The sequence below is a fragment of the Colossoma macropomum genome, unplaced genomic scaffold (genome assembly GCF_904425465.1).
Source record: "Colossoma macropomum unplaced genomic scaffold, Colossoma_macropomum, whole genome shotgun sequence".
NCBI classification, from domain to species: Eukaryota; Metazoa; Chordata; class Actinopteri; order Characiformes; family Serrasalmidae; genus Colossoma; species Colossoma macropomum.
This window is the reverse complement of record NW_023494807.1, coordinates 25,639,366-25,665,240: the sequence shown is the minus strand read 5'-3', so window position 1 is coordinate 25,665,240 and position 25,875 is coordinate 25,639,366. Positions and strand designations below refer to the sequence as shown.

Below are 25,875 nucleotides of genomic sequence, written 5' to 3'. Positions count from 1 at the left end.
TATTGTCTACTGCATTCAAACAGTGGTCAGTTTCTGACCACAAGGCCAGTGTCAGCAGGATATGTTTGGTGGGCAGACTATTCTGGGTTAGTTTGATATACAGGATGACTTACTTGGTCTTCAGGCATCATCTTACACTAAAAAAAGGGTACAAAGCAGTCACTGGGGCAGTTCCCCTCTTGTCACTGGGGTGGTACCCTCAAGAGTACATCTCAGTACCTTCAGTCAGGGAACATAACTGTACCATAATCCTCTGAAATTATATTTTTTAAGTTGTACTGACTCCACACACCCCGTCTCGTTTCCAGGCTTTTTATTTTATTGTTCTGTTTTAAAATGAGGTTATTAAAACGTACAAATACGTATTTTTCACCTGGACAAAACTTTAGGTGGTGTTGAGTGTTTTCCCACTGTACACTCAAAACCAAGAACTGACCCAAATACGAACCAACTTATGGTTCTAATACTAGCTCACTTTCTACCTTCAACCAGAGGCAGCTGGAACCATTTATAATAACCTCAATTAACACTGTAATGGCCGTTTTGGTCATCTGATGTCACTGTAAAGAGTCTAATTTGGCTAATTAGCTACCTAGCTTCCCTGCTGAAAAAGGATGGTTTTGTTTCTAAAGTTAATCGGTTTCATGGTTTCCAATGGAGACCACTAGTTTCTTGTAGAACACGTTTAGTTCCCATTAGAATCAGCCATTAATCACATGTTAAGCCATTAGGATCCTTTACATTATAATATCAACCCAGCAAAAAAGCCAAGGCACATTACAAAACTGTCATGAACCAACAGAAACTTGTTGGCTGATGCACACTGATATACTGCACTGTTCTGCGCACACTCACATAAAATGTCAACATTTATGCATGACCACAGAATTACAGCTTTCAGTGCCAAAATATGCAACTCGTTCTGTGGTCGTTAGCATAAATGCCAGTAGTTTTAGCTTATTTTAGCTTATGTCACTTTACTCCACACAAAGTAATCATTCCAAAAATAGCAATTAACGCATCAACATACCATGCTACTTTCACTAAATTCAAAAGTCACTAAATTGCTGTTGGTTTCAGCTGAAAGTGTTACCAAAGGGCAGAGAATGATAGATTGGAAGTGATTTAGTCTGGATTAAATTGGCTGTAATCGCAGGTCTGGGATCAGTCGTCTTAATCCGAATTCCAGCATATGACATGATCTATAACTGCAAACAGAGCCACTGTGGAATCAACAGTGATTAAGCAGTGCAAATATTGCACAGTTATTGAAGTGAGTGGGGCTACACACAGAAACACACACACATGCACACACACACACACACAGGTGGGGAATCAATGCTAGGATCATAGCAGCTTAGACATCTGTGACAGGTGACATTTATCAGACAGGTGCATGAATCTGAGTGTGTGTGTGTGTGTGTGTGTGTGTGTGTGCGTGTGTGCGCGAGATGGAGGGGCCCATAAGGTTTTCCTCTCTCTCTTTTACATACTAATGCATATCATCAGCTGCTCCGAATGTGAAAGCCCCATTAGGAGCAATAGATAGTACTGAAAGCCTGTTTCATCTGTGTGATAATGCAGAGTGATCTGAACACCTGCGACAGAGGAGAGGAGAGGAGAGGAGAGCAGAGCAGAGACGTGAAGAGAGGAGAGGAGAGACGTAAAGAGAAGAGAGGAGAGGAGAGATGTGAGGAGAGGAGAGGAGAGGAGAGGAGAGGCGTGAAGAGAGGAGAGGCGTAAAGAGAAGAGAGGAGAAGAGAGGAGAGGAGAGGAGAGACGTAAGTAGAAGAGAGGAGAGGAGATGAAAGGAGAGTAGAGACATAAAAATGAGATGACTAGAGAAGAGTGGAGAGCAAAGAACAACAAAGTAGGAAGGGAAAAATACGAGAAGAGAGGAGGGGACAAATTAAGGAAAAGTGAGGAGAAGGGAGAGGAGAGGAGATGAAAGGAGAGCAGAGAATAGAAAGGAGGAAATATGATGAGAGGAGAGACATAAAGAAAGAAGAGGGGAAAACAGAAGAAGAGAGAAGGGGAATAAAAGAAGAAGAGAGAAGGGGAATAAAAGAAGAGGAGAGAGGGGAAATGAGGTGAAGAGAGGATAAAAGAAGGGAGGAGAAAAGGGAGAAGTGGATGAGGGTAATAAAAAAGGAGGAGAAAAGTAAATGAGAGGAGAGGAGAGAGGGGAGAAGTGAGGAAGAGTGGAGAAGTGGGAAAGAGAGTAGATGTGAGGTGAGGAGAGGAGGGGAGAGGAAAAAAAGAGGAGAGCAGAGTAGAGCAGAGGATAGGAAAAGAGAAGAGAGAGGAAAGTAAAGGAGAGAGGAGGAGCAAAGTGGAGAGTAGAGGTGAGGTGAGGTGAGGACAAGAGAAGAGAAAGGAAAGAAAAGGAGAGAAGAGAGGAGAGGAGAAAAGAGTAGAGGAGAGTGGCAGAAAAGAGAGTAAAGAAGAGGAGAGGAGGAGAGGAGAGAGAAAAGTAAAGGAGAGAAGACGAGAAAAGAGGAGAGTAGAGGTGAGGCGAGGATGAGAGGACAGAGAAAAGAAAAGGAGAGAAGAGGATAAAAGAGGAGAGTAGAGGTGAGATGAGGACAAGAGAAGAGAAAGAAAAGGAGAGAAGAGGAGTTGGGGAGAGAAGGAGAGTAGAAGATAAGAAAAGAAGAAAGGAGAGAAAATGTTAGGAGAGGAGAGGAAAAGAGAAGAGAGGAGAAGAGAGGTGAGGAGAAAAGAGAGAAAAGGAAGCAGAGAGTAGAGGAGAAAAGAAGAGAGAGAAAAGTAAAGGAGAGAAGAGGAGAGTAGAGGCGAGGTGAGGATGAGAGAAGAGAGAGGAAAGTAAATGAGAGAAGAGGATAACAGAGGAGAGTAGAGGAGAGGTGAGGACAAGAGAAGAGAAAGGAAAGAAAGGGAGAGAAAGGGAGAGAAAAGGAGAGAGGGGAGGGAAGGAGAGTAGAAGAGATGACAAGAAAAGAAGAAAGGAGAGAAAAGGTTAGTAGAGGACAGGAAAGGAGAGGAGAGGAAAGGAGAAGAGAGGAAAAGAGAGGAGAGGAGAGGAAAAGAGAGGAGAGGTGAGGTGAGGAGAAAAGAGAGGAAAGAAAACGGAGAGTAGAGGTGAGGTGTGCGCAAGAGAAGAGAGAAAAAGAGGACAGTAGAGGAGAGGGAAAAAGAGTGACAGTAGAAGAACAATGATGAGAGGAGAGAAGTGTAAAAGAGGAGAAAAGAGGAGGAAAGAGAAGAAAGGGGTTGTGGTGAAGATCATACAGGAGAGGAGATTAATTTAAATTTAAAACAAAACCCAAACAGAGAGAGTGAATAACTGGAGCATGAGTGTGTTTCATTTCAAACGCCAGTGTGTCCATGCTGCAAATCTCTGACAGACTGGGGGGGGAGAGAGAGAGAGAGAGAGAGAGACAGAGCGAGAGAGCGAGAGAGTGAGAGAGAGAGAGAGAGAGAGAGAGAGAGAGAGAGAGAGAGAGAGGCCACATGCTCTGCTCCCACCTGTGTGTAAATAGTTTTATTTTCCATTTGAAACAGCGCTGGACCGTCCACAGCCGTAATAGAACCTGCCAAATCGTCCAACCACAGCATTTTGTCATTCAGAGAGGGAGACGCTTCTTTTGTGTGCTTTTTTTGTGTTCCCTTTCAATTTCATCCCTCTCTTCTCCCCATCTCTCCCACGAAAGCCAGCAGCCTCCTAGACAGAGAATGGCAAACCTACGCTAATTTTAATGCTGAGTGGCAAACCAAGATAACAACCCATTCAGCTCCAATGAAAACTGCACGTTGTTCTATACAGCTGGATGCACAGCCGTCAAATCTCAGCGAGTAAACAAAAAGCCTTACGTTTTTGTCCATGAAATTTCTTATAATTGACAGAAATTGCACAAAGTCTCACAATCTAAAGTCTGTGTAAACGGATTTATCCTGTTAGGAAGTGTTTGATTTTAAATAAGGTTAAGGCCCAACCCCATTTCTTATTTTTACCCCTACCCCTGTTTTCGAGTGTTTTACCTTGCCACTTGGAACTGAGTTACAAGGGGTAGTGGTTGAAATCTTCCCCTATGAAATGGGACCCTCAAATAACAAAGAACACTACTTCATTAACAGACTACAGTTAAAGTTCAGCAACCTCACTGCTGGGCTTTAGTTACATTTAGGGCATCATATGCTTTCAAAGGGGAGGGGGGGGTATATTTATTATCACCCATCCCTAATTCTTCAGTGATATGAAGCTAAAGTCAGCTATTCGCCAGCTTCTTGTTGGAATTTTCCCGGTCCACCTTAAATGGTGCAATTTAAGGTGGAATGGGAAATTTAGTTAGCGAGCTACAGAGACATCAGAATACTACTAGGGATTTTTTCTCCTTGATATGAAGAAAAGGACCATAATACACTGAAAAGCCTTAAAGCTAAGATAATACAATGGTTATTTTAAATTTAAACAGAGAAAATACTCACATTTGTGGGTTGTCGCTCGTGCAGCTGTCTTGCTGTTTTTTCTTTTTTTCTCATAACACTCTGTTTGGAGTTGTGCATCTGAAAAACCTCCATTTGGAGGGCTATGTAGCCCTAACACTTCACCTTACGCCTCTATCTCAACAAAAAGCGGGACACCATACCCCTGGACATGAATGCGCAAAACACTAGGCGCAAGGGGTGAAATGGGAAGGGTCCGTATCCGACATTTTTCTCTTTTTTTGTTCCCTTGAGGTCCAATTAAAACATTTGTGTGATTTTATTCATTTTTACATGACCATTTTCCAACCTCTCTGTATCCCTTACAAATAAACAAGCTGTTTTCTAGTACTGTGCCTTTAAGACTGACACATGTGAATGACCACAGTTGGCTGAGAGCTGGCTGTTCTGTATTATGTCTCATTCAAAAAGCAGTCCTGGCTGAAACACGCCTTGTAACTTCAGTATGAATGGGTGGGTCTAAACAGCTGTAGGCTGAATAGGTAGACATATATGAATGAGCTGGTTTTTGTGACAAAAACACTGAACTCAAAACAGGCTGTTTTGGTTCCATACAGAGACTGTATGGACTGGAGACTGACTGGAATGTTTGGTAAATGTTTGCATACTACATCAACCTCCTACATGATATGGGAGCTTTAAAACCAAAGTAAGTGTCCATGCCTCACCTCATCTGAGCCCAGCACCACTGTGAACAACAAACTGAAACTTCAGTAAAGAGGTGTGGAGGATCTAACGTGTGACACACTAGCCATGTTCCGAACGCTTCAGCTCTGACAGGCAGAAAGAGCTTCTGTTGTTTTCAGGACTCAAACTTGCAGAAGGAGAAGCCAGGCAGAGAGACAAACAGCAGGCAGCGGCAGTGAAGCACAGAGAGAGAAGAGAGACAGACAGACAGACAAACACATCAGTGTCAGAAGGGGCTGACAGAGAAAGCATTTAGGTACCATCATCTCTGTCTCTCTCACAAACGTGTTTACCACACACACACACACACACACACACACACACACACACACACACACACACACACTTATGAAGCACACACATTAAAGTCTGTTATCAAAATGTTTCATACGTGCTCACCCACATGCAAACATTCACAGCTAAAACAAAATTAACATTTAAACAAAAAAAGTTTGCTGCCGTCTGGGAACACTTACAAAAGTTGGAATGTTAGCAAATGAAGAGAGGAGTTCCTGAAATGGACAGAATGATGAACAGAGTGGAGGAGAAGTGAGTAGATAGAGTTATTTAACAGTCAGAGGTATTTACTGTGAGATGATTGTGGAAAAAACAGACACGCACACACATATACATATACATATATATATATATATATATATACATATACATATATATATATGGATGGAAGAACAGGTGGATGGATGGAGGGATGAATGGAAGAAGGGATGGATGGAAGGATGGATGAATAGGTGAGTGGATTAATGGGTGGACAGATGAATGAATGGGTGGTAAAGTGAACCGGTATATACAAATGGACAGATGGATGATAGACAGAAGGATGGATGGAGGGATAGAAGGATGGATAGGTAAATACATGAATGGATGAATGGATAGATCATGATGGACTGGTGGAAAATGAAAGGTATGGATGGATAGAAAGTTGAATGGATGGATGGATGGAGGAATGGATGGAAAAATGAATAGAAGAATCATGGATGGGTCAACCAATTTATGAATGCATGTATGAATGAAACATGAATGGAAGAATGGATGGATAGATGGATGGAAAGATTTGTTCATGTATGGGTGGATGGATGAATAGAAAGATGAATGAATGAATGGATGGATGAACTGACTGTAAGAAGAACAGATGAGTGGGCAGATGGATGGCAGGATGAAAAAATAAATGTATGCATGAATAATCAGACGAATGTGTGAATGTATGGATAGATGGAAAATGAATAGATAAAATCAATGGAAAGATGAACAGATGAATGAATAGTCGGACAGATGTATAGCAGTGAGACTGTGTTTAGTCTGAACTCCTGTTTTCATGAACACTTGAACATTTCTGATTTGAGAGAACAGAGCCGCCTATAGAGGAACATAAAAAAAAAATCACTCCATCTCTCTATAATCCCCCACTCCATATGATCCGGGGGGTTAATGAAATACAATTAAGCTCATGGCCACGCTCCGAGGTGCAAGGAGCCTAATTGGCAAACCTCACTGAATTATGTGGGGAAAAATGAAAAATATGGTGGAAAAGCAGAGAATAAAAGAGGTGATTAATGTGAAGGAGGGAGGTCGATGCTGCACTAAATCTCGCACTGTCAGCGAGCTGTACCCCCCCCCACACCTCTCTGGCCTTGGCCAACGCTGCAGCCTCGTGTCTGATTGGCTCAGAGTTGTGGCCTCACGTGCGATTGGCTCAGTGTAGCGCTCATAAAGGTGAGGTCAGGGATTACAGGTCACAACTAACGGACTAATTAACAGTGAGTGCACGAAAGCTGAATATTACACACACATCTCTTACCTTCCATCTCTCACACGCACGCACTTCAAAAGGTCAAGAGGGCAACGTGAGAGAAGATGAGGCAACACAAACATCAGGCTGAACAGAGATGAGGAAAGATTTCATATTCTGTTAGGGTCTTTATGGTGCTACAGGCAACACGAGAGAGGAATATCCATAGGTTTGCTACAGAACTATATCCCTATCAATATTATTTCCAGCGCATTAATATTTACAGTAATACAAGTAACACAGTACTGTGGAAAAATCAGATACCACTCTCATTTATTTCATTTCATTTCATTCAATCAAAATGTCCTTTAAGTACCAGAAAATAAAGCAGGAAAATATAAATAAAATGACATGAAAGCCTCCAACACTAGAAAGTACAATATCTAATCTATCAGTATTCAGTATATTCACTCTTAAATTTTATATGACTCCCAACAACAGTGCAAGACCTGGTAGACCACCAAAACTTTCACCCTCAGATAAACAGCACTTAAAGCTTTCATCTTTGAGAGAGAGGCGAAAATCAAGCTCCACTTTTGCTCCAGATCTGAAACAAACAAACACAGATGTTTTCTGTCCATCCTTCCACTGTGAGAAGACAACTCAACACTATGGGTCTGAAAGGATGTGTAGCTGTCAAGAAGCTCTTACTGAGAAAAGCACAAAGTTTGCAAATCAGTGAGTTTGTTTACATGCACTTAATAATCCGGTAACTGCAGAAAATCAGATTTTGTCAGTAATCCGATTAACATATTTATCTGAAAATATGAACATACATCATCTAGAAGATGTAGAATATTTAAATCCTTCATTTTGTCAAGTATGCAGTTGGTTTCAGCTTCGCTCCAAAAGTGTTTCGCTGCATCTCTTGGCAACGCTGCTCGCTTATTTCCGATTATGATTGGATTACTAGACGCACGTAAACACACTCATTAAAAGACGCTGTTGGAGTCCAGACCTCAACATCACTGAATGTGTTGAATGAGATTATTTGGATCACGAGAAGCAGAAAATGCAACCAACTTCTAAGACTGAACTTTGGAGATATGGAAAAAAATCCATCCATTCATGCACTTATCTTTTATTACATCCACCCACCCACCCATCCATCCCTCCCTCCATCCCTCCCTCCATCCACTCACCTTTTCATGCATCTACCCATTCATCCATCCATTCTTCCATTCAGCCATCCACCTGTTCCTCTATTCATCTGCAGATTTCTTTAAAAAAATGAAAGTCTCCTATAAAGAATGGAAGGTGTAACAAAGGCCCTGGGACCTCTTCACTGGTGTGTATATAGTTAGAATAAAACTGTGATGATAAAATATAATCAATTGCCATATTGCTGAGCTCGTAGAACTAGTAGATTGAAGTCAGTCTACCCCTACCAGGGGTGAAAAAGCTGACCAGGGTAATATTCTACCCAGGGGGTAATTATCTCATTCTCCCAGGAAATAGAACATCTCTCCAATATCACACCCCCTCTTCACACTCCTCTTACATCTTCCACACAATCAGCAGCCTGTAAGGGGCGGTTTTGGGTTTCCTCTGCTCTGGAGGGTTCACTTTTAGGCCTTTACTTTACACCTCCTTTTAGAGACAACAGAGCTGTAGTTTTGTGTAATTCATCAGGTTGGTTTAGACTTCCTCAGGGACAGCGTGAGTGAGATTTTTGCAGACTTAAATTTAATTACACTATTATATATGGTATAAAATAGGCTTTGTTCACACAGCAGGTAAAAGTGGCCCAAATCTGATCTTTTTCTTGATACAGGTGTGTTACCGGTGCATCAGTGTAAACAGCAAAAAAACACATTAAATCTGACATTTTCAATTCCAATTTCAGACGCTTTCATATGTGGTACTACAATTCGTCATAATTTCATGCTGCTGAGGTCTCAAACATTTAGGCTGATGTTTCTATACCAAACATGTAGAAGAGACGTATCCAAACTGCTCCGTGTTCGAAGAGATTTTGAAAGAAATGTCAGAACGTGGGCGTACGAGAACGAGGCTGCAGCGCCAAAGAAAAGCTAAAAGTGTGAAAGTAAAGTTTAAAGAATCCGAGGACACGAACCAAAGAAGTGACCGCGCCCTTTTAACAGCGAGCTCGAACACATTCTGGGTGATAGTCAAGCTGTCAGTCAAAGAAGCTTCATGATCGCTCCTGTGATGCTGGTGAAGATGAAGCTGAACCCTCCTTGAGTGACTGGCGTTCACTGGCAGTAGTGATTGTTGACCCCTGCATGAGCCGCATGACGCACTGTTCTTTTGCACACGCGGGTCAGTTTAGGAGCGTGATCTGTTCAGACTAATGTCGCATACAGGTCACATTTAAAAGATGTTGTGAACAGCCAAACAAAAAAAAAATCGGATTTGTTTAGATTTGGGACATTTTTACCTACTGTGTGAATGTAGCCACAGTGAGTGATGTAAATAATTACCTTCTTTAATGTTGAATTTATGTGCTGTAATGACAGATTTAAGCCAGTACCTCTGAGATTTTTTGGTTTGTTTTAATGACAAAATATGGCAAATGTGGCAACAAATGTAAAGTACAGTCAGAACAAGACTGTACACACAGTAATAAGTTTTCCTCAAATCCAACTCATAATAAAATATCTCCTTTTCTACTAATAAACACAAACGTGGTATCGACTGAAAGCTTAGAATCCGCACTTGCATTTCAACGAGTTAAGAGTGAGAGATACTTAATACAAAATTACAATATGCTTTTGGCGACAGTAACTGTGGCTTCAAAAGGTTAAACACCTCCTCCTGTGTCTGATGGTGCACAGAGACAAGCGACAACGTGTGCTTACGCTGCCAGGTGGGGGACACTTTGCCCAAAGTGAGAGATGTGAATTTAAAACCAGCTCGATAAAAAATCTGCCCTGAGGCTAGAGCTGTGGCTCACCATGGAGGCTTAGTGGACCTTATGAAAGCAAAATTAAACATGCATGGGTAGGCCTCACCGCCTGCCCGACCGAATAAACTCGGACAGCACCAAATAAGGCCTAACGAGAGAATGAATTGTCAATAAAGTCACATTATTATGGTTTGACTTTCAACTTCAATGAGGCTCTGGCATCTGAAAATTTCCCAGAGTGCTGAGCAGATGGAAGCGAGAAACCTCATTTGGCATTAGAAGTACAGTTCTACAGCGAGTAAGCACTAACAATGCCCAGCTTGTCCACTAGCAACACAGAATAGAAGTTTCCAGAATCTGAAACACTGCGCAAGGCTGATTAGGAGTCCGTTCAGCAGGCTTTGATTGAACCCGCTGTGAATTGAAATGGGGCTTGTCGCACATAAGGCGACATCTCATCGGTGAAGCCAATGCACTGGTCAAAGAAGGAGTGACAAGATATTGTGAAATGAGACTTTTAAAAACTTTAAAAAGGAAAATGTGGGACTCCCAAGAGGCACATCTGTCTAAGCGTTGGCACTAACTGAGCCCAAGAAAGCTTAAGTGGCCTCGCTCTCTCTGGGTATGTTAGTTGACGTAACAGAATTGGCAGTTTGGCCACCAAGTGCTGTTGAGCTTCAATGACATAATGTTAGTGTCAGTTTCAAAGGATGCAATGAAGCTTATAATGTCTTAGAGGTAGCAGGTTGTAGCCTTCATCCTCCCAGCTTGGTAGCTTTATGTGATGGGGGATATCAGGTTAGCAAGTGGCAACTGGCCACAACTGAATTGGGGGAAAATATAAAAACATAAAAGATTCAGTTGTAAATGGTCAAAAGTGATTAGGTGAAAGAGAAAAAGAAGTGGAGAACTTTGGCCAAAAAAAGAAGATTAAATAGTACTACAAGAAAGTGTCAAAATGCAACACTTAACAAGTCACTGCCTTGAATGAACAACCATTGACCTCATCGTTGAGGACGATGGATTTCGTGGCACATAACATAGGCTGCACTCTTAAAAACATGTTCTTCAAGGTTTCTACATAACACCTAAAATGATTCTTCTATTGTTACAAGTTTGGTATTGTAACATCAGCAGAAAACGTTTTGGTGCTATATAGAACCATTCTCAAAAACCTTTTTCATTATCATTATCGTGCTTAAATGGTTCTTTGAGTGTTCATGGTTCTATATAGAACCACTGTCTTTACTACAGAACATTTGAAGAACCATCTTTTTTAGGAGTGTACATACTGTCATAGTTTATTTTATGTGAAGTGTTCTTATTGGCAGATAAGTTTTGCTCCATTGAAAGCTGATTTTATCTAGTATATTCTCTTTATTATTGCTTTTATGTGTAACACTTTTATTTACAAGCATGAATAAAATTGCGTATATATATATATATACACACACACACACACACACACACACACACACACACACACGTATACACATTTGTGAAAGGGTCGTTCTAAAGAGCTCACTGAATTTGAGCGTGGTTCTGTAATAGGATGCCACTGTTGCAACAAGTCAGTTCGTGAAATTTCTTCCCTCCAAGATATTCCACAATCGACTGTGAGTGGTATTATTGAAACGTGAAGGCATTTAGGAAACACAGCAACTCAGACACAAAGTGTCAGACCACGTAAAGTTACAGAGTGGGTTGCTGAGTGCTGAGACGCATAGTGTATAAAAGTCTCCAACGCTGCAGAGTTCCAAACCTCCTCTGGCTTTAACATCAGCACAAAAACTGTGTGCCAGGAGCTTAATGGCAAGAGTTTCCATGGCAGCTGCATACAAGCCTTACATCAGCAAGCACAAATCCAAGCGTCAGATGGAGTGGTGTGAAACACGCCGCCACTGGACTCTGGAGCAGTGGAAACACATTCTGTGGAGTGACGAATCACGCTTCCCTATCCAGCAGTCTGGTGGCCAGGAGAACGTTACCTGCCTGACTGCGTTGTGCCAACTTTACAGTTTGGTGGAGGAGGGATGATGCTGTGGGGTTGTTCTTCAGGGACTGGCTTAGACCTCTTAGTTCCAATGAAGGGAAATCTTAATGCTTCAGCAGACCAAATCATTTTGGACAACTGTATGCTTGCAACTTTGTGGGAACAGTTTGGGGAAGAACCTTTTCTGTTCCAGCATGACTGAGCCCCAGTGCACAAAGCAAGGTCCATAAATGCCTGGCTGGGTGAGTTTGGTGTGGAAGAATTTGACTGACCCACACAGAGTACTGAGCTCAACCCCATCAAACACATTTGGGATGAACTAGAACAGAGATTGTGAGCCAGATCCTCTTTTCCAACATCAATGTCTGACCTCACAGATGCTCTTCTGGGGCAAAAATTCCCACAGACACACTCCGAAATCCTGTAGAAAGCTTTGTCATCTTACTTTTTGTTTTTTTACATAATTTGAAAATACAAGCTTTCTTTTACATTGTGTCATAATTTCATGATGAATGAACCAACAGAAATGGTCCAAATCGACTTACACATATATAAAGAGAGTTACAGAGCTAATGGCAGTGGCAAGTAACAAGAAAAAGCTCTTAACAAGAAGAAATGATTACAACCTTGCCAAAAGCAGTCATTAGCCCTTCACTAAGACTCATCCACAGTCAAAGCATGCTCAGTGCTGTCTTACCAGAGAGCTGGTGTAGGTGGGGTCAGACGTGTCCTCCTGCAGGTAGCGGGACAGGCCGAAGTCGGACACCTTGCACACCAGGTTGCTATTGACCAAGATGTTGCGGGCGGCCAGGTCCCGGTGGACGTAGTTCATCTCGGACAGGTACTTCATCCCCGCGGCGATACCCCGCATCATTCCCACCAGCTGGATCACTGTGAACTGACCATCATTTTGCTGCCAGGGAAACAGACACAGAAACAGAGTGTCATATACTGCATAATAACTTCAAGGAATACTCCATCCATCCATCCATCCATCCATCATCTAAACCGCTTATCCTGGGTCGCGGTGGGGTGCTGGAGCCTATCCCAGTTGTCATCGGGCGGAAGGCAGGATACACCCTGGACAGGTCGCCAGTCCATCGCAGGGCAGACAAACAGACATATACTATATTTTGGACTGTACCCGGAGGAAACCCACGCTGACAAACAAAACTACTGAGAATGCACAGTTCACACTAAGTAATTTGTCAGAATGAGCTAACATGATGCTTACAAACATCATTAAAACCCCTCATGTCAGAGTAATAACATTAGTCACTGGAATATTCTAAGCTGTATCAGTTTCTGTTAATTAGAAGTGTTTAACAGCTACTTCAAAAAAGTATTCAGCAGCTCGTCCTGTTACAGTGTTACATACATCAGCTAAGTAACTATGTACAATGGCTTAAGTATCTCAAAATACAACTAATTTTGTAAAAATAGTTTTCAAATGAAAAAAAAAAAAATGCCACCTGGAAACCTGGATCACAGCTCGTCTAATGAACTATCACATTAAAATGTTAAACTGGTTAGTTGATTCTGCAGCCTGAAGAGCTAGAATGTTAATCTGCATATTTATTATTATATCACTTATTTAGCTGCTGCTTATTACTTAATAGCTCAAAATTATGAGCAGCTTAAAAAGAGCTACTTTTTTCTGTAGTACTAATTTAGCTTTTGGTGTACCTCAGTTTGTCAGGAACATTTCCAAACATTTAATGGTTACAGCTCTTCACATTCAAACCACGTGTAGGCTGATTAATATATAAGCGTAATCTATTTAAGATTACTTAACTCAGCTCAACGTAAGCTCGTTAACTCAAGCTCAACATGGTTCGAGGTAAATACATGATGATTTAAGCGTACAGTTTACACAATGCTAATTGGTGCAGTATAAGCTTCCATTACTTGTTAGCTTGTCGCTCCAGTGCAAAACTAAAAACAAACTTTATACACCAAACATGTTTTGGCTGAGTGACTGCATTTAGGGTGAGTTGGAAAATCTACACTGTTGCATATACACCAATCAGGCATAACATCAAAACCACATCTTTCTACACTCTTTATCCATTTTTCAGCTCCTCTTACAACATAGCAGCACTTTGTAGCTCTACAATTACTACAATTAAATCCATCTGTTTCTCTGCATACTTTGTTAGCCCCCTTTTATCCTGTTCTTCAATAGTCAGGACGCCCACAGGACCTCCACAGAGCAGACATGGATCATTCTCAGCACTGATGTGGTGGTGGTGTGTTAGTGTGTGTTGTGCTGATATGAGTGGATCAGACACAGCAGTGCTGCTGGAGTTTTTAAACAACTCAGTGTCACTGCTGGACTGAGAATAGTCCACCAACCAAAAATATCCAGCCAATAGCGTCCTGTGGGCAGCATCCTGTGACCACTGATGAAGGACTAGAGGATGACCAACACAAACTGCAACACAAACAGCAGATGAGCTATCGTCTCTGACTTTACATCTACAAGTGGACTGACAAGTGTTTAAAAACTCCAGCAGCACTGTTGTGTCTGATCCACTCAGACCAGCACAACACACACTAACACACCACCACCACGTCAGTGTTACTGCAGTGCTGAAAATGATCCACCACCCTGGCCACTAAGGAACAGGGTAAAAGGGGGCTAACAAAGTATGCAGAGAAACAGATGGACTACAGTCTGTAATTGTAGAACTACAAAGTGCACCTATATAGTAAGTGGAGCTGATAAAATGGACAATGAGCGTAGAAACAAGGAGGTGGTCATAATGTTATGCCTGATAGGTGTACATGGCTAAATCTGACTGGTACTTTGGCAGATCTGACGTCACCTGTGCCGAATTTAGTCTTGGCCAACTCAAATCGAAATGACGAAAACCTCTCAAAATCAGCATCATTCTTTCTCTGCCAGTTCATAATAAAAACATCCCAAAAGCAATAATTAGAAGAAAATGGTAAAAATGAGAAGACAGGGGCTTTAAGCAAACTGCATAAATGTTCTGACCATTAGGCATCCAGTTCACAATGTTCAGTACAGATAAAACGAAAACTCTGGAAAAAGGTGCACAGGCCAGTCGCTGGGTTTCGAGTTTGCGACTTCTGAGAGCTCTCAGCCCACTTCCTGTGATTAATGCTCTGCGCATGCTGTGATTTGATGTTAAATAAAGAGACACTCAGACACAATGTGCTCGGAGCCCAACTGCACAAACAGCCTTCTGCCGCAGCCAAGAAGCAATCAGAGCAGGGCCTGCCTCTTTCACGCATTGATTTTAATCTGTCAATTCCTTTCACATTTCATTTGATTTCAGAGCACGCTTCTTATCTAAAGCCCTGCCACTTACAGCCATGTTTGAAATGTCTTTTAGTGAAAAAAAGAAAAAATAAATAAACAGGTAAATTAAAGCAGCAGGTGATCTCATTCTTGTACATAAAAAAGCGAAGCTAAACTAAACTTCCCTCCACCTCAGCATCCGCGGCGCGAAGCTCGTGGGAGTAGAAAGCTTTGAACCGCAATGCACATGCTAACAAACACGGGGGCAGCGCGAGATCGATGGCGACGGTAGTCCGACGCGGCGGCTTGCAAAGCCGACTTCAAAGAGCGGCGCCAGATCAAAGTGGAGGGAAAACCAATCCATGAGATTGGAGGAAAAAATGGGCTGAACATTGATTAAGCAGTGTAGCCCCCCGTTCCACCCCACGCAAGAGCTAGTGCCCAGTATAGCTGCGTAATATAGACAAAATACCATATTACAGTTATACTGCTGCACATCACGACAGTGATACACACTATACAATGATGGTTCTTCTAGGGTTCTTTAGTAAAGAAAATGGGTCTATTTAGAATCAGGAGACCTCAAAGAACACTTTGCATGTGTAAATCGTTCTCTGCATCCTGATTGACGAAGAACGTGCTATAGGTGGTTCTATATAGAGCCTTTTTGGAAAGGGTTCTATATAGCACCAGAAACGGTTCTTTAGTAAAGAAAATGGTTCTATTTAGAACCATGAACACTCAAAGAACCCTTTGCATGCATAAATGGTTCTCTACATCATGATTGATGGAGAATGTGCTATAGATGGTTCTATACATAAGCTTTTTAAAAATAGGTTCTAGATAGCACCAAAAAGGGTTCTTTAGTAAAGAAAATGGTCCTATTTAGAACCATGAACACCCAAAAAACCTTTTGCATGCGTAAATGGTTCTTTGCATCATGAAATGGTTCTTCAGATTGATGGAGAATGTGCTACAGATGGTTCTGTATAGAACCTTTTTGAAAAGGGTTCTATATAGTACCAAAAAGAGTTGTACTACTGTAACAAGCTTGACATCATAACAATAGAAGAACCCCTTAGGTGCTATATAGAACCCTTTTCAAAAAGGTTCTATGTAGAACCATGTATAGCACATTCTCCAACAATCTGAAGAACCCTTTAATCATGCAAATGTTTTTTTCAGTGTTCAGGACTCTGTATAGAACCATTTTCTTTACTAAAGAACCCTCGAAGAACCATGTTTGTTAAGAGTGTATGCTTAGCAATACATCAACAGAACACATCATGGCCAACATGCTCATGACATGTTTTTAAAGATCCATGTCATGAATGCAGCCCTTTTTTCTCTGTGACAAAAAATCAGAAATTTTTATTTTTTGTTCACTTATTATATTAAATATGTCTGTATAATAACTGGCATAAGCAGAAAAACTGAGCCTGTGCTGAATATTGATTCAGAGGACACAGATCACTATAAGATATATATCTCACCAAGTTACAGGACGCCAATTTGGGTTTACACTGTGATGTGGTTTAAAACCAGCCTGCAATGATTATTATTTCTCATTAAAAATGATCAGTGTTGGTTGGATCACATGATTGTCTTGATCCATCAAAACACCTACAGAAACACTTATTTGGAACTGTCACTGGTCAGGATGCTCACAGTACACACACAAAAAAAGGATTTGTTAAATGTCTCATTTGCATACCTCAACCTTCTGCATAATCACTATCATATCAGTGTTGCAAAGGCCAATAATGTGATAACAATTAACAGATGACACTGTACAGCAGTACTAGCGCCCACTGCTATATAAACCTCAGAAGTCTATCACAGGCCAGATACTTGGCAGTGGCAAAACAGTGAATCATATAACTGAGGCAAGGTTGAGAGCTGAGGTGGTGATGACATGGCATTACTCTCCTCATTTCATTAACACTCTCTGTGAAAGTGCATCAGAGGACTAATCATAAAAGCAGTAAATTTAGCTTAAAAGACTGAAGTTTCCACTGTGCATTCCTCATGTATATGGATGCACACCATCTCACCACAAAGTGAGTCAAGTAAATGTCCAAGTAAAAGCAATTTGGTGTACAACATTCATATTCCAATCAAACTGGGTATCATTTCACCAATGAGCAAACTAATGCAAGATTAAAATTATATTAGACAATGTTGCAATTATAGCAGTTTAGTAAGTTTTTGTGCATCCAAACACATACATGGGGGCCAAAAAGAGTGTCCAGAAAAAGTCCAAGGAAAAGCAGTTTAGTGTACACATTTTCTGTGTATATTTTAAACTCCACTTTTTACAGAAGGACATGGTGTATTTATTTTTATTTGGTGAAAGGAACGTGGTGTATATACACATATTTTTAGGTAAAAATCTGGTGTGCACCAGATACTATCAGGTGAGTACCCAATACTATGTGGTAAGCACCTGATGCTATCAGGTGAGCACCAGATACTATGGTGAGAAAAATCTCTATATCCATGAAGTGTCAGTGTTTATTGGGCTCCATAGTATCATGACTTCACAGACCACTACTCTGTGCACCAGCTGTGCTTGTTATCCTCCATCATGGAAGAAGACATTTTTAGAGTCACGACAGGCGGCACAAGGACAAACAGAGTGAATAGAATGAATAGTTATTTCGACTGGATATTAAATAAATAAAAGGTGACTTTTGCACTGTTCTGTACAACAAATTCTCCATCATGTGGAAGCACACAATGATAATAACAGGCCTAACCAGAGCAACAGGAACAATTATAATAGTAATATTAATTAGCCATTTTCTGATTGCAATTCACTATTAAATATGACAATTTCCTTTCCGGATAAACCCTTAAAAAGAAGGTTCTTTAAAGTTATATGATGTTTATATTCCAACCATTCTCTTTAACTCCAGTTTCCTAAATGGGGTAACCTGATCTAGATCTAACTATAAGAATCACCTTATATTAGAAAATGTTGTAAATGCATTTTTTCTAGGAGATGTTTTTGTAATATCCACTGACTTACCCTGAGAAAAGAGTCCAGCGCTCCGTTCTCCATGAACTCTGTGACGATCATGACTGGCCGGCTTTTGGTGACCACGCCCTCCAGGCGGATGATGTTGGGGTGGTCGAACTGGCCCATAATTGACGCCTCGGACAGGAAGTCCCGTCTCTGCTTCTCCGAGTAGCCCGCCTTGAGAGTCTTGATGGCCACGTAGATCTCTCGCTTACCTGGCAGCTTCAGACGGCCCTTATACACCTCCCCGAATTCACCTGAGGGGAAGAGCGAGCACATACAAATCTAGGTGTTCATGTAATCCAACAAAAGTCAAATGTTTTGGTCAAAATAATGCACACCAGTCTCTGACCATGTCACATTATTGATTCATCAGTGTATGTTTCATATAGCAATATAATACAATAATACTATTATTTTGTCCATATTGTGCAGCCCTAACAGATATAATGACATATTATTCATGGCATGTAGAAGTTTTTAGGTTTCAGCAACGAAAAGCTGAAACAGAACTAGCTCTGAGTTCAATAGCCAAAATCAAAGTACATACACTCATTTGCAAAAGTCTGAGCACCCTGGTTTTTGATTTTGAAAATAAGTTAACATATCCTCTACAGAGAACAAACCTAACTATGACACTTTCTGAATATTTAAGTGCACAATTTCTAATTATTTGCTGAGTTTAATGTATTGGGGAAAAAAAACACAAAATCTAAAAGGTGCCATAACTTTTGCACAGGCCAAATGTTATGTTATTTTATGTTTTCAAAATGTAAAATTCAGCAAATAAACAGTAACCGTGTATCAAAATGTATAGAAGTGTGTCTTTGCAGAGGACGTGTTAACTTATTTTCATGTCAACAAAACGTGAAATTTGACCAGGGCGCCCGAACTTTTGTATACAACTATAATGCATCTAGTTATTACCCAAAACCTACTTTTGTTATTATATTAGAAGCTGGTCTGTTAGTTTTAGCTGTTTCAGATTGAAACTATAACAAAGAAAACTCATTAAAATCGTTAAAAAATGATTAAAACTGACATTATCTATTTCATGCACGTTACTATTAGAAGCTCTTAAAATTTAAAAACAGTATCAGTGAACAGTTAAGCGTGCAAAATGACAATGCATCAAGCTGACCTTCCTCACACATACAGAAAAACACACCACGTGACTTTTCGGGCTACGCAGTTCAGCCGTGCAGCTCGGTCAGAACAGCACTCCATGTAAATCTGTGCTTTTCTGCTGCTGTGCTCAGTAACATGTGCCCTTTCAGGACTGCAAAATAAGCAACCGATCCACAATCCTTTTAGTGCGTGACCTACACCCTGCCGTTCCGCATGGATAAAAAACTATTAAAACAGGCACTTAACCCTCTTAAAGTGGCCGGGACCTTCATCAATTACAACATGTTTATGATTTCAAAAAGTAACAAACAAGAAAGAAAAGAGCAAAGTGGAGCAATTCAGAGTCCTTTTGCACTTTAAATCTATTTGCCGCTTTGAGAGCGAAAGCCTGTACTGGAGTGTGTTGCTTCCCTATGAAGTGCAGGACTGAGTTCGAGTTTCCTCCACAGGGAGTTAGCATAGAGTGACTAAAGCCATATTTCCGCTGGTGGAACCAAACAATCTAGAACAAACAGTTCCAGTCTGGTATTAAATTTATCATGCCACAATGCTGGGGGCAGATGATTACAATGGGATTTTCATGACAAAACTAATTTAGGGCATACGTTTGAAACCAGAGACCGCTGTTCAGTGCAAGTGTACTGGTGCGGATTGTCCTCCGGGAAGTTTGAGAATATTTCCTGTAGGCCTTTCCATTTTTAGTCTATGTGGGCAAGACAGTCTGTCAATGTTTTTGATATTGTGGCTCAAACCAGGTCACTGGGTTTGCTACAGAACACGTGGCTTAGGCAGTTTTGCAATGTTTTGGTTATTTTGGCTTCAAGCCGGCCATTTGGTTAGCTACTCTAGAGGAAACATACTTTGCTTCCAAGTAAGCAAGTTGGGTGTTTTAACACATTGAAGGATCCACTTTGGAAGAGCTAACTAGCTTAGATATCTACTGTAGAGGAAACAAACCTACCTAGCAAGTTAGCTACATAGCAAGGTGTTTTAGCACACTAATATCCACTTAAGATGAGCCAACATTAGCTATTTTTGTTAGCTACTGTAGGGAAAACGTACCTATCTAGCAAGTTAGCTACCTAGATAGGTGTTTAACAAACTGATGTCCACTTAGCAAGAGCTAACATTAGCTAGCTTGGCTAACTACTGTAGAGAAAATGAATTACCTTGCAAGTTAGCTACATAGCTAGGTGTTTACCCAACTGATATCTACTTAAAATAAGCTGACATTAGCTAACTTTGTTAGCTACTGCAGAGAAAATGTATCTACCTAGCAAGTTAGCTACCTAGATATGTATTTTATTAAACTGATATCCACCTAAGATGAGCTAACATTAGTTAGCCTGGATAGCTACTGTAGGGAAACTGTACCTACCTGGCAAGTTAGCTACCTAGATAGGTGTTTTAACAAACTGATATCCACTTAGCAAGAGCTAACATTAGCTAGTTTGGCTAACTGCTGTAAAGAAATGAACATACCTAGCAAGTTAGTTAGCCAGCTAAATGTTGTAACAAAAGGAGGTATCTAGGATGAGCTAATGTTAGCTAGCTGTGCAGAGTAGCTAACAACAGTTTGCTAGAATAAGATAACTTCCCTTCACAGCTACCTGCAATGCTACTGTTACTGAAAGTGAATTAGCGCATTCCATGCAGACCACAGTATAACCAGATTGACCAATTATGATTTCTTTACAATAAATAAAGACTGATAAATTGGGTGATATATTTATTTGATTTCGGACAAACATTTTTGTACCCAGTCCACCTCTGGGCCACAAACACCCAAGCTCTGTCTGCAAACTCTACGATTATCCCTATTTCCATTCACTTTCAGGACAAGCACATGTCAAACAGTGCCTAGAGGCCCTGCTTTATTTCAGTGACATCTTTGCTAACATTCTCCCCAGGCTGACTGGACAGCAGGACAAAAGCGCTTGAGTCACAAGGGCTAGGTGGTTGATGAGGGCATCTCTGACCTCTGAGCAGAGATTCTGTGTCATGGTTATTTAGGTGACTCTTTACATGAGGGGACAGATGGCCTATATGGTTGTGCATGTAGGCGCACAAGACACGCAAGGGGTACATATGCACATGTCTGCATGTGTGTACACACGCACACTGATGCACACTGATGCACACTGAAATGCTGTTATGCTCCAGTTTACTCACGTGTGACAGTAGTACATGCATTCAAATTCATGTGCCTTTGCATGTGAACGCAAACACACACATGCACGTAAATCTTAGAAAGTAAGTATATAAGTCACATAAATTTCTCTGACTGGGATAAACTAAAGTACTATTTAAACTGGTTTCATTTTAACTTGGGTGGGGGTGGGCTCCTTGTAACATAATATGAAGGGGATTTGACTGGCTAAATTGTACAATATAAAGTACAATTTCCCCAAATTAATACCGCATTATCCAGTTTACATCACAGGACAAACGCAAAACTTAATAACAATAACAACACTGACCAGCTAGAATAAGGCTTAAGAACAGTACTACTTATGCAGCTTCCACTCTGCCCCCACACCAGTCCTGCACGCACTGTTAAAAAATAAAACGCTCCTTGAAGCAATGAATAGATGAGTCTTTAAAGAACCATTCTATAAATGAGATGAGGGAGTGTAAAGAACCTAAAATTCTAAACCCTCTGCATAATAGAAGGACCTACAACTGCAAATCCGTGTAAATCCGAGTGTACATACCACCATCCTTACCCTCACATACACACATGCCAACTCACCCGCTCCGATGACCTCCTCGATTTTGACGGTAGAGACGTCAATCTCCTTGGCGAATTCTCGGACGGCCTCATTGGGGTCCTCATAGGTGAAGGGGTCGATGTAGATCTTCATCCCTGGAGAGCCTGGCAGGGTCGGGCAGCCCATGGAGGAGTGGCAGTTAGACAGATCAGGTCTCAAAGACAGCTCTAGAACAATTCAAAAGTCCACACATCACTGAGACATTCAACCCACCTAGAGTGTCCTTCAATGAGCCACTTTCTAATCAGCTGGTGGTTCGCCATTCCCTGACCTTAAGGCCCAATGGACTGCTAACTTGTTCCCATGTTTCATAAACTAATCCAGTGCTCAACCTTAGTCCTGAATAATTTAGTATTTCCCCTGCTCCTACAACTAATCAGACTAACCAGCTAACTGATAAGACTTTCCAGAGTGAGCAAGAAGCAGTAGTCAGCATGCAGGAGGAGGTTCCAGATATCACTTTCCTGCTAAACACAAAGCCTAACATATTTCAGATTTTTCGCAACATTGAGGAATAAATGCCAAAATATTTTGCTACACAATACTACTTTTTTAATAAGCAGTCAACTAGTCAACAGGTAAAACTGAACAGCTGTAGCTCCAACACTCGTGATTCAACTCTAGAAGTACTCTTCAGGCTCTTTATGAGCTACAACAGGTATGTTTGAGCACAGGGTCTCTAGGACTGGGACTGGGAAGTGCTGATTTAATTGTTGTTGTTTTCTGAAATACTGGACAGCAAATATCATTATAACCACCTTACACCTGACACCTTATTATAGCTAATATTTTGGAAAATCAGGCCACAGACTAAATATCAGTCTATCTCAGAGGATTTTGAGACTGTTCCTTATTACATTATTGACGGTGTGGATAAAAAATTAAGTTTACTTTTGTTACAGAAAAGAAGCAAAGAAGTTGTATTCCAAGCAAAGAAGTTGTATTCCATTGGTGAAATTACATTTAACCCAAGCTGTATGCTGCAAACACACCTAAATATGGTATTTGTCAGCAAATTTTAGTATAATTTCTTTGCTGGGTTTAACATATATTTAGTATAATTTAACATGTTGGTAAAATAAATAAATTAAATATAAAATGTGTTGTAACTTTTGTACAGGTCACATTTTATGTATAATTATAACATGTAATTTGACCAGGGGTGGCAAAACGTTTGCACACACCTGTATAATTTTGATTAAAAAAATGCAGACCAGTCTTATCACATTAACGGTTCTCTAAAGTGCTTTCAGTATATCGGTATTTTGCAATTGCAATGGGTAGCACTATAACTATTATATGGTATTTGGTTCATGTTTGTGCAGCTCTTACCAAAATACTGAACTCCTGCCCTAATTCCCCTCTAAACACATCCCGTTTCATTCCACTGCTTTAATCGAGTGATAATAAGCTCCATTGGGGAAAAGTTTATCTGGGTAAATGTTTGACTCCTTTATCATTTCTCAAATATTGTAATATTTATCGCAAGAAAAAAGACTCTCTCAATGTCATTCAGCCCCAATAGCCAGACAGATTCACTGCCTGCCAGGCCGTAGGGAAGAGGCAGCCTTTCTCCCTCGCTGCACTCTGATGGATGCTCTCTCTCTCACACCGCTCTTCACACAGTTCATAGACAATACATGACAATCCAGTGGACCATCATTAAAACCAGTGGAAGCACCAGACAGCAGCAGTCAGGGTAGACTGTGCTCTTACCCAACTGCAGACTCACTCTACATCTCTCTCTTTCTGCCTCTGTCTCTCTCTCTCGCAATCTCCCTCTTTCTCTCTCTCTTGCTTACATTTTTATCCCTTACTCTCGCTCACACATTCTCTTTCCTTCTCTCTCTCTCTCTCTCTCTCTCTCTGCTTTTTTGATAGCGCTGAATCCAATTTTGCTGTGCAGCTCTGCCCCACAGGAGCTGGTAAACAGATAAACCCGACACGCTACCAAACTGCACTTTACGCCTGAAATGGCTGCAGCTGAGTATGTGAACATTAGCATGTGTGTGTGTGTGTGTGTGTGTGTGTGTGTGTGTCTGTGTGTCTGTGTCCATGACAGACAGAGAGAGAGAGAGACAGAGAGACAGAGAGGAAGAGGGATAGAGAAAGAGAAGAGATAAAAGGGAGAGTGAGTGAAAGAGAAAGATGAGAGATAGAAAGGACACCGAGAGGAGAGACAGATAGAAATAGAAAGAGGGAAAAGAGTGAGAGAGAGAGAAAGAGAGGAGAAACAAACAGATAGAGAAACATAGAGAGAATAAATAGTGGGACAGAAAAAAGAGGGGAAACAGAGAGAGAAAGAGCAAGAGAGGGAATACATAAACAGAGATAGAGGGAAAGAAAGACATATAGAGAGAAAGCGAGAGAAACGGATAGAGAAAGAGAAGAGAAAGAAGAGTGAGAAAGGAGAGACAGTGAGTGAAAGAGAATGACAAGAGATGGAAAGGACAGAGAGAGAGAGAGAGCAAGGGAGGGAAAGAAGACAGAAAGAGGGATAGAGTCAAAAAGAGAGAGATAGAAAGAGAAAGTGGTGGAAAAAGAGACAAAAGGGAAGGAGAAAAAAGAGAGGAAGAAAGATTAAAGAGAGTAACAGAGAGAGCAAAACAGAAAGTGCGAAAGGAAGAAAGAGGGAGAGAGAAACAGAGAGGAAAAAGGGAAATAAAGAAAGAAAAAAAGACAGAGACAGAAAATAAAGAATGAGAGAAGAGAGAAAGACAGCAGCAATGAGAGAGAGAGAAAGAAAAGAGTGAGAAACAGAAAAAAGCTGAGAAAGAGAAAAAGAGAGTGAAAGAAAGTGCAAGATAGGGAGAAAGGAGCGAGAGAGGAATATAGAAGGAGAGAAAGGGAAAGAAAGAGTGAGAGATAGAAAGAGGAAGAGTGAGAGAGAGAAAAAGAGGGAGAGAGAGCGAGCAGAACCCACGAGCAGAACACGACAAACACACACTGAAAAACGTGTTCCAGAGCATTTAAAGAAAACTGATGTCAAACACCAACAGGATCCGACATGAAACAGTTGTAAATCAGCCAGTAAGATGATGCAATGATGCTGAAATCTTCTCGGCTAGTATGTCATCTACAGTACAGCCAAGAGGGAGAACATCATGTCGAGGCTCACTTGTCTCGGGGATCAAAGTGTACAGAGCGTGAGATACAGGAATGACAGAACTGATGAGACAGACTTCGTACAGCCGTCCTGAAAGTTTTGCTATTGTTTCATTCTCTTTCATTCTTTCGGATCATTTGGACCAAGTGGACGATGTCAGTGGGCACCGAACAAAAGTCTCTGTAAGTGACTCGGTCAGGCATTGTAATTACTGACTGAACTGCCTTCGCTGCTAATCAGAGGTCTCTGATTGGTCTGGATATAGTATCAGCTTCAGACGCTCTGGCCACACCGGCAGAATCTCAGGGGCGGAGCTTTCCTTATCAGCCTGGGGGGTGCGCGCTACAGAAAACACAAAGTCTGTAGCCCATGTGTCAAACACAAGGCCCATGGGCCAGATCAGGCCCGCGACACAATCCTATCCGGATTTTAATTTTCTATTAACATTAGCTCATTTCACAGTGCACTACACTACAGTCCCCAGCATGCACTGCCATGTAATGTGTGCTCCGACTCTCCTACCCCAACAACAATCTAAGGGACAGCAGTTATATGTCAGCTTTACACAATTCTATACAGTTACACACCTGTCATATCACCAAACACACTAATTGCAGTTCAGCCAATATAAACACCTAACATTAGCTCAGCAGCTCAGAAACTGAGCCCAAGTGTTAATAAGTTTGCAGCAAAGAAACAACGTCAGGTGTCTAGTTCAAGTAAATAGGTAGGTTTAAAAGACTGAGCTCCTGGGGAC

At 41.1% G+C, this 25,875-nt stretch overlaps 1 protein-coding gene across 1 annotated transcript in view; it reads right to left on the bottom strand.

Moving 5' to 3' along the window:
- Positions 1-25,875, bottom strand: part of LOC118796783 (ephrin type-B receptor 1) — a 388,416-nt gene that overhangs the window by 38,230 nt on the left and 324,311 nt on the right. The window contains exons 11-13 of the mRNA XM_036555886.1: positions 21,994-22,179; positions 18,123-18,370; positions 12,521-12,736 (exon numbers count right to left, since the gene is read on the bottom strand). Of these exons, the coding sequence (XP_036411779.1) occupies positions 12,521-12,736; positions 18,123-18,370; positions 21,994-22,179 (650 nt within the window). The remainder of the gene's footprint in view (positions 1-12,520; positions 12,737-18,122; positions 18,371-21,993; positions 22,180-25,875) is intronic.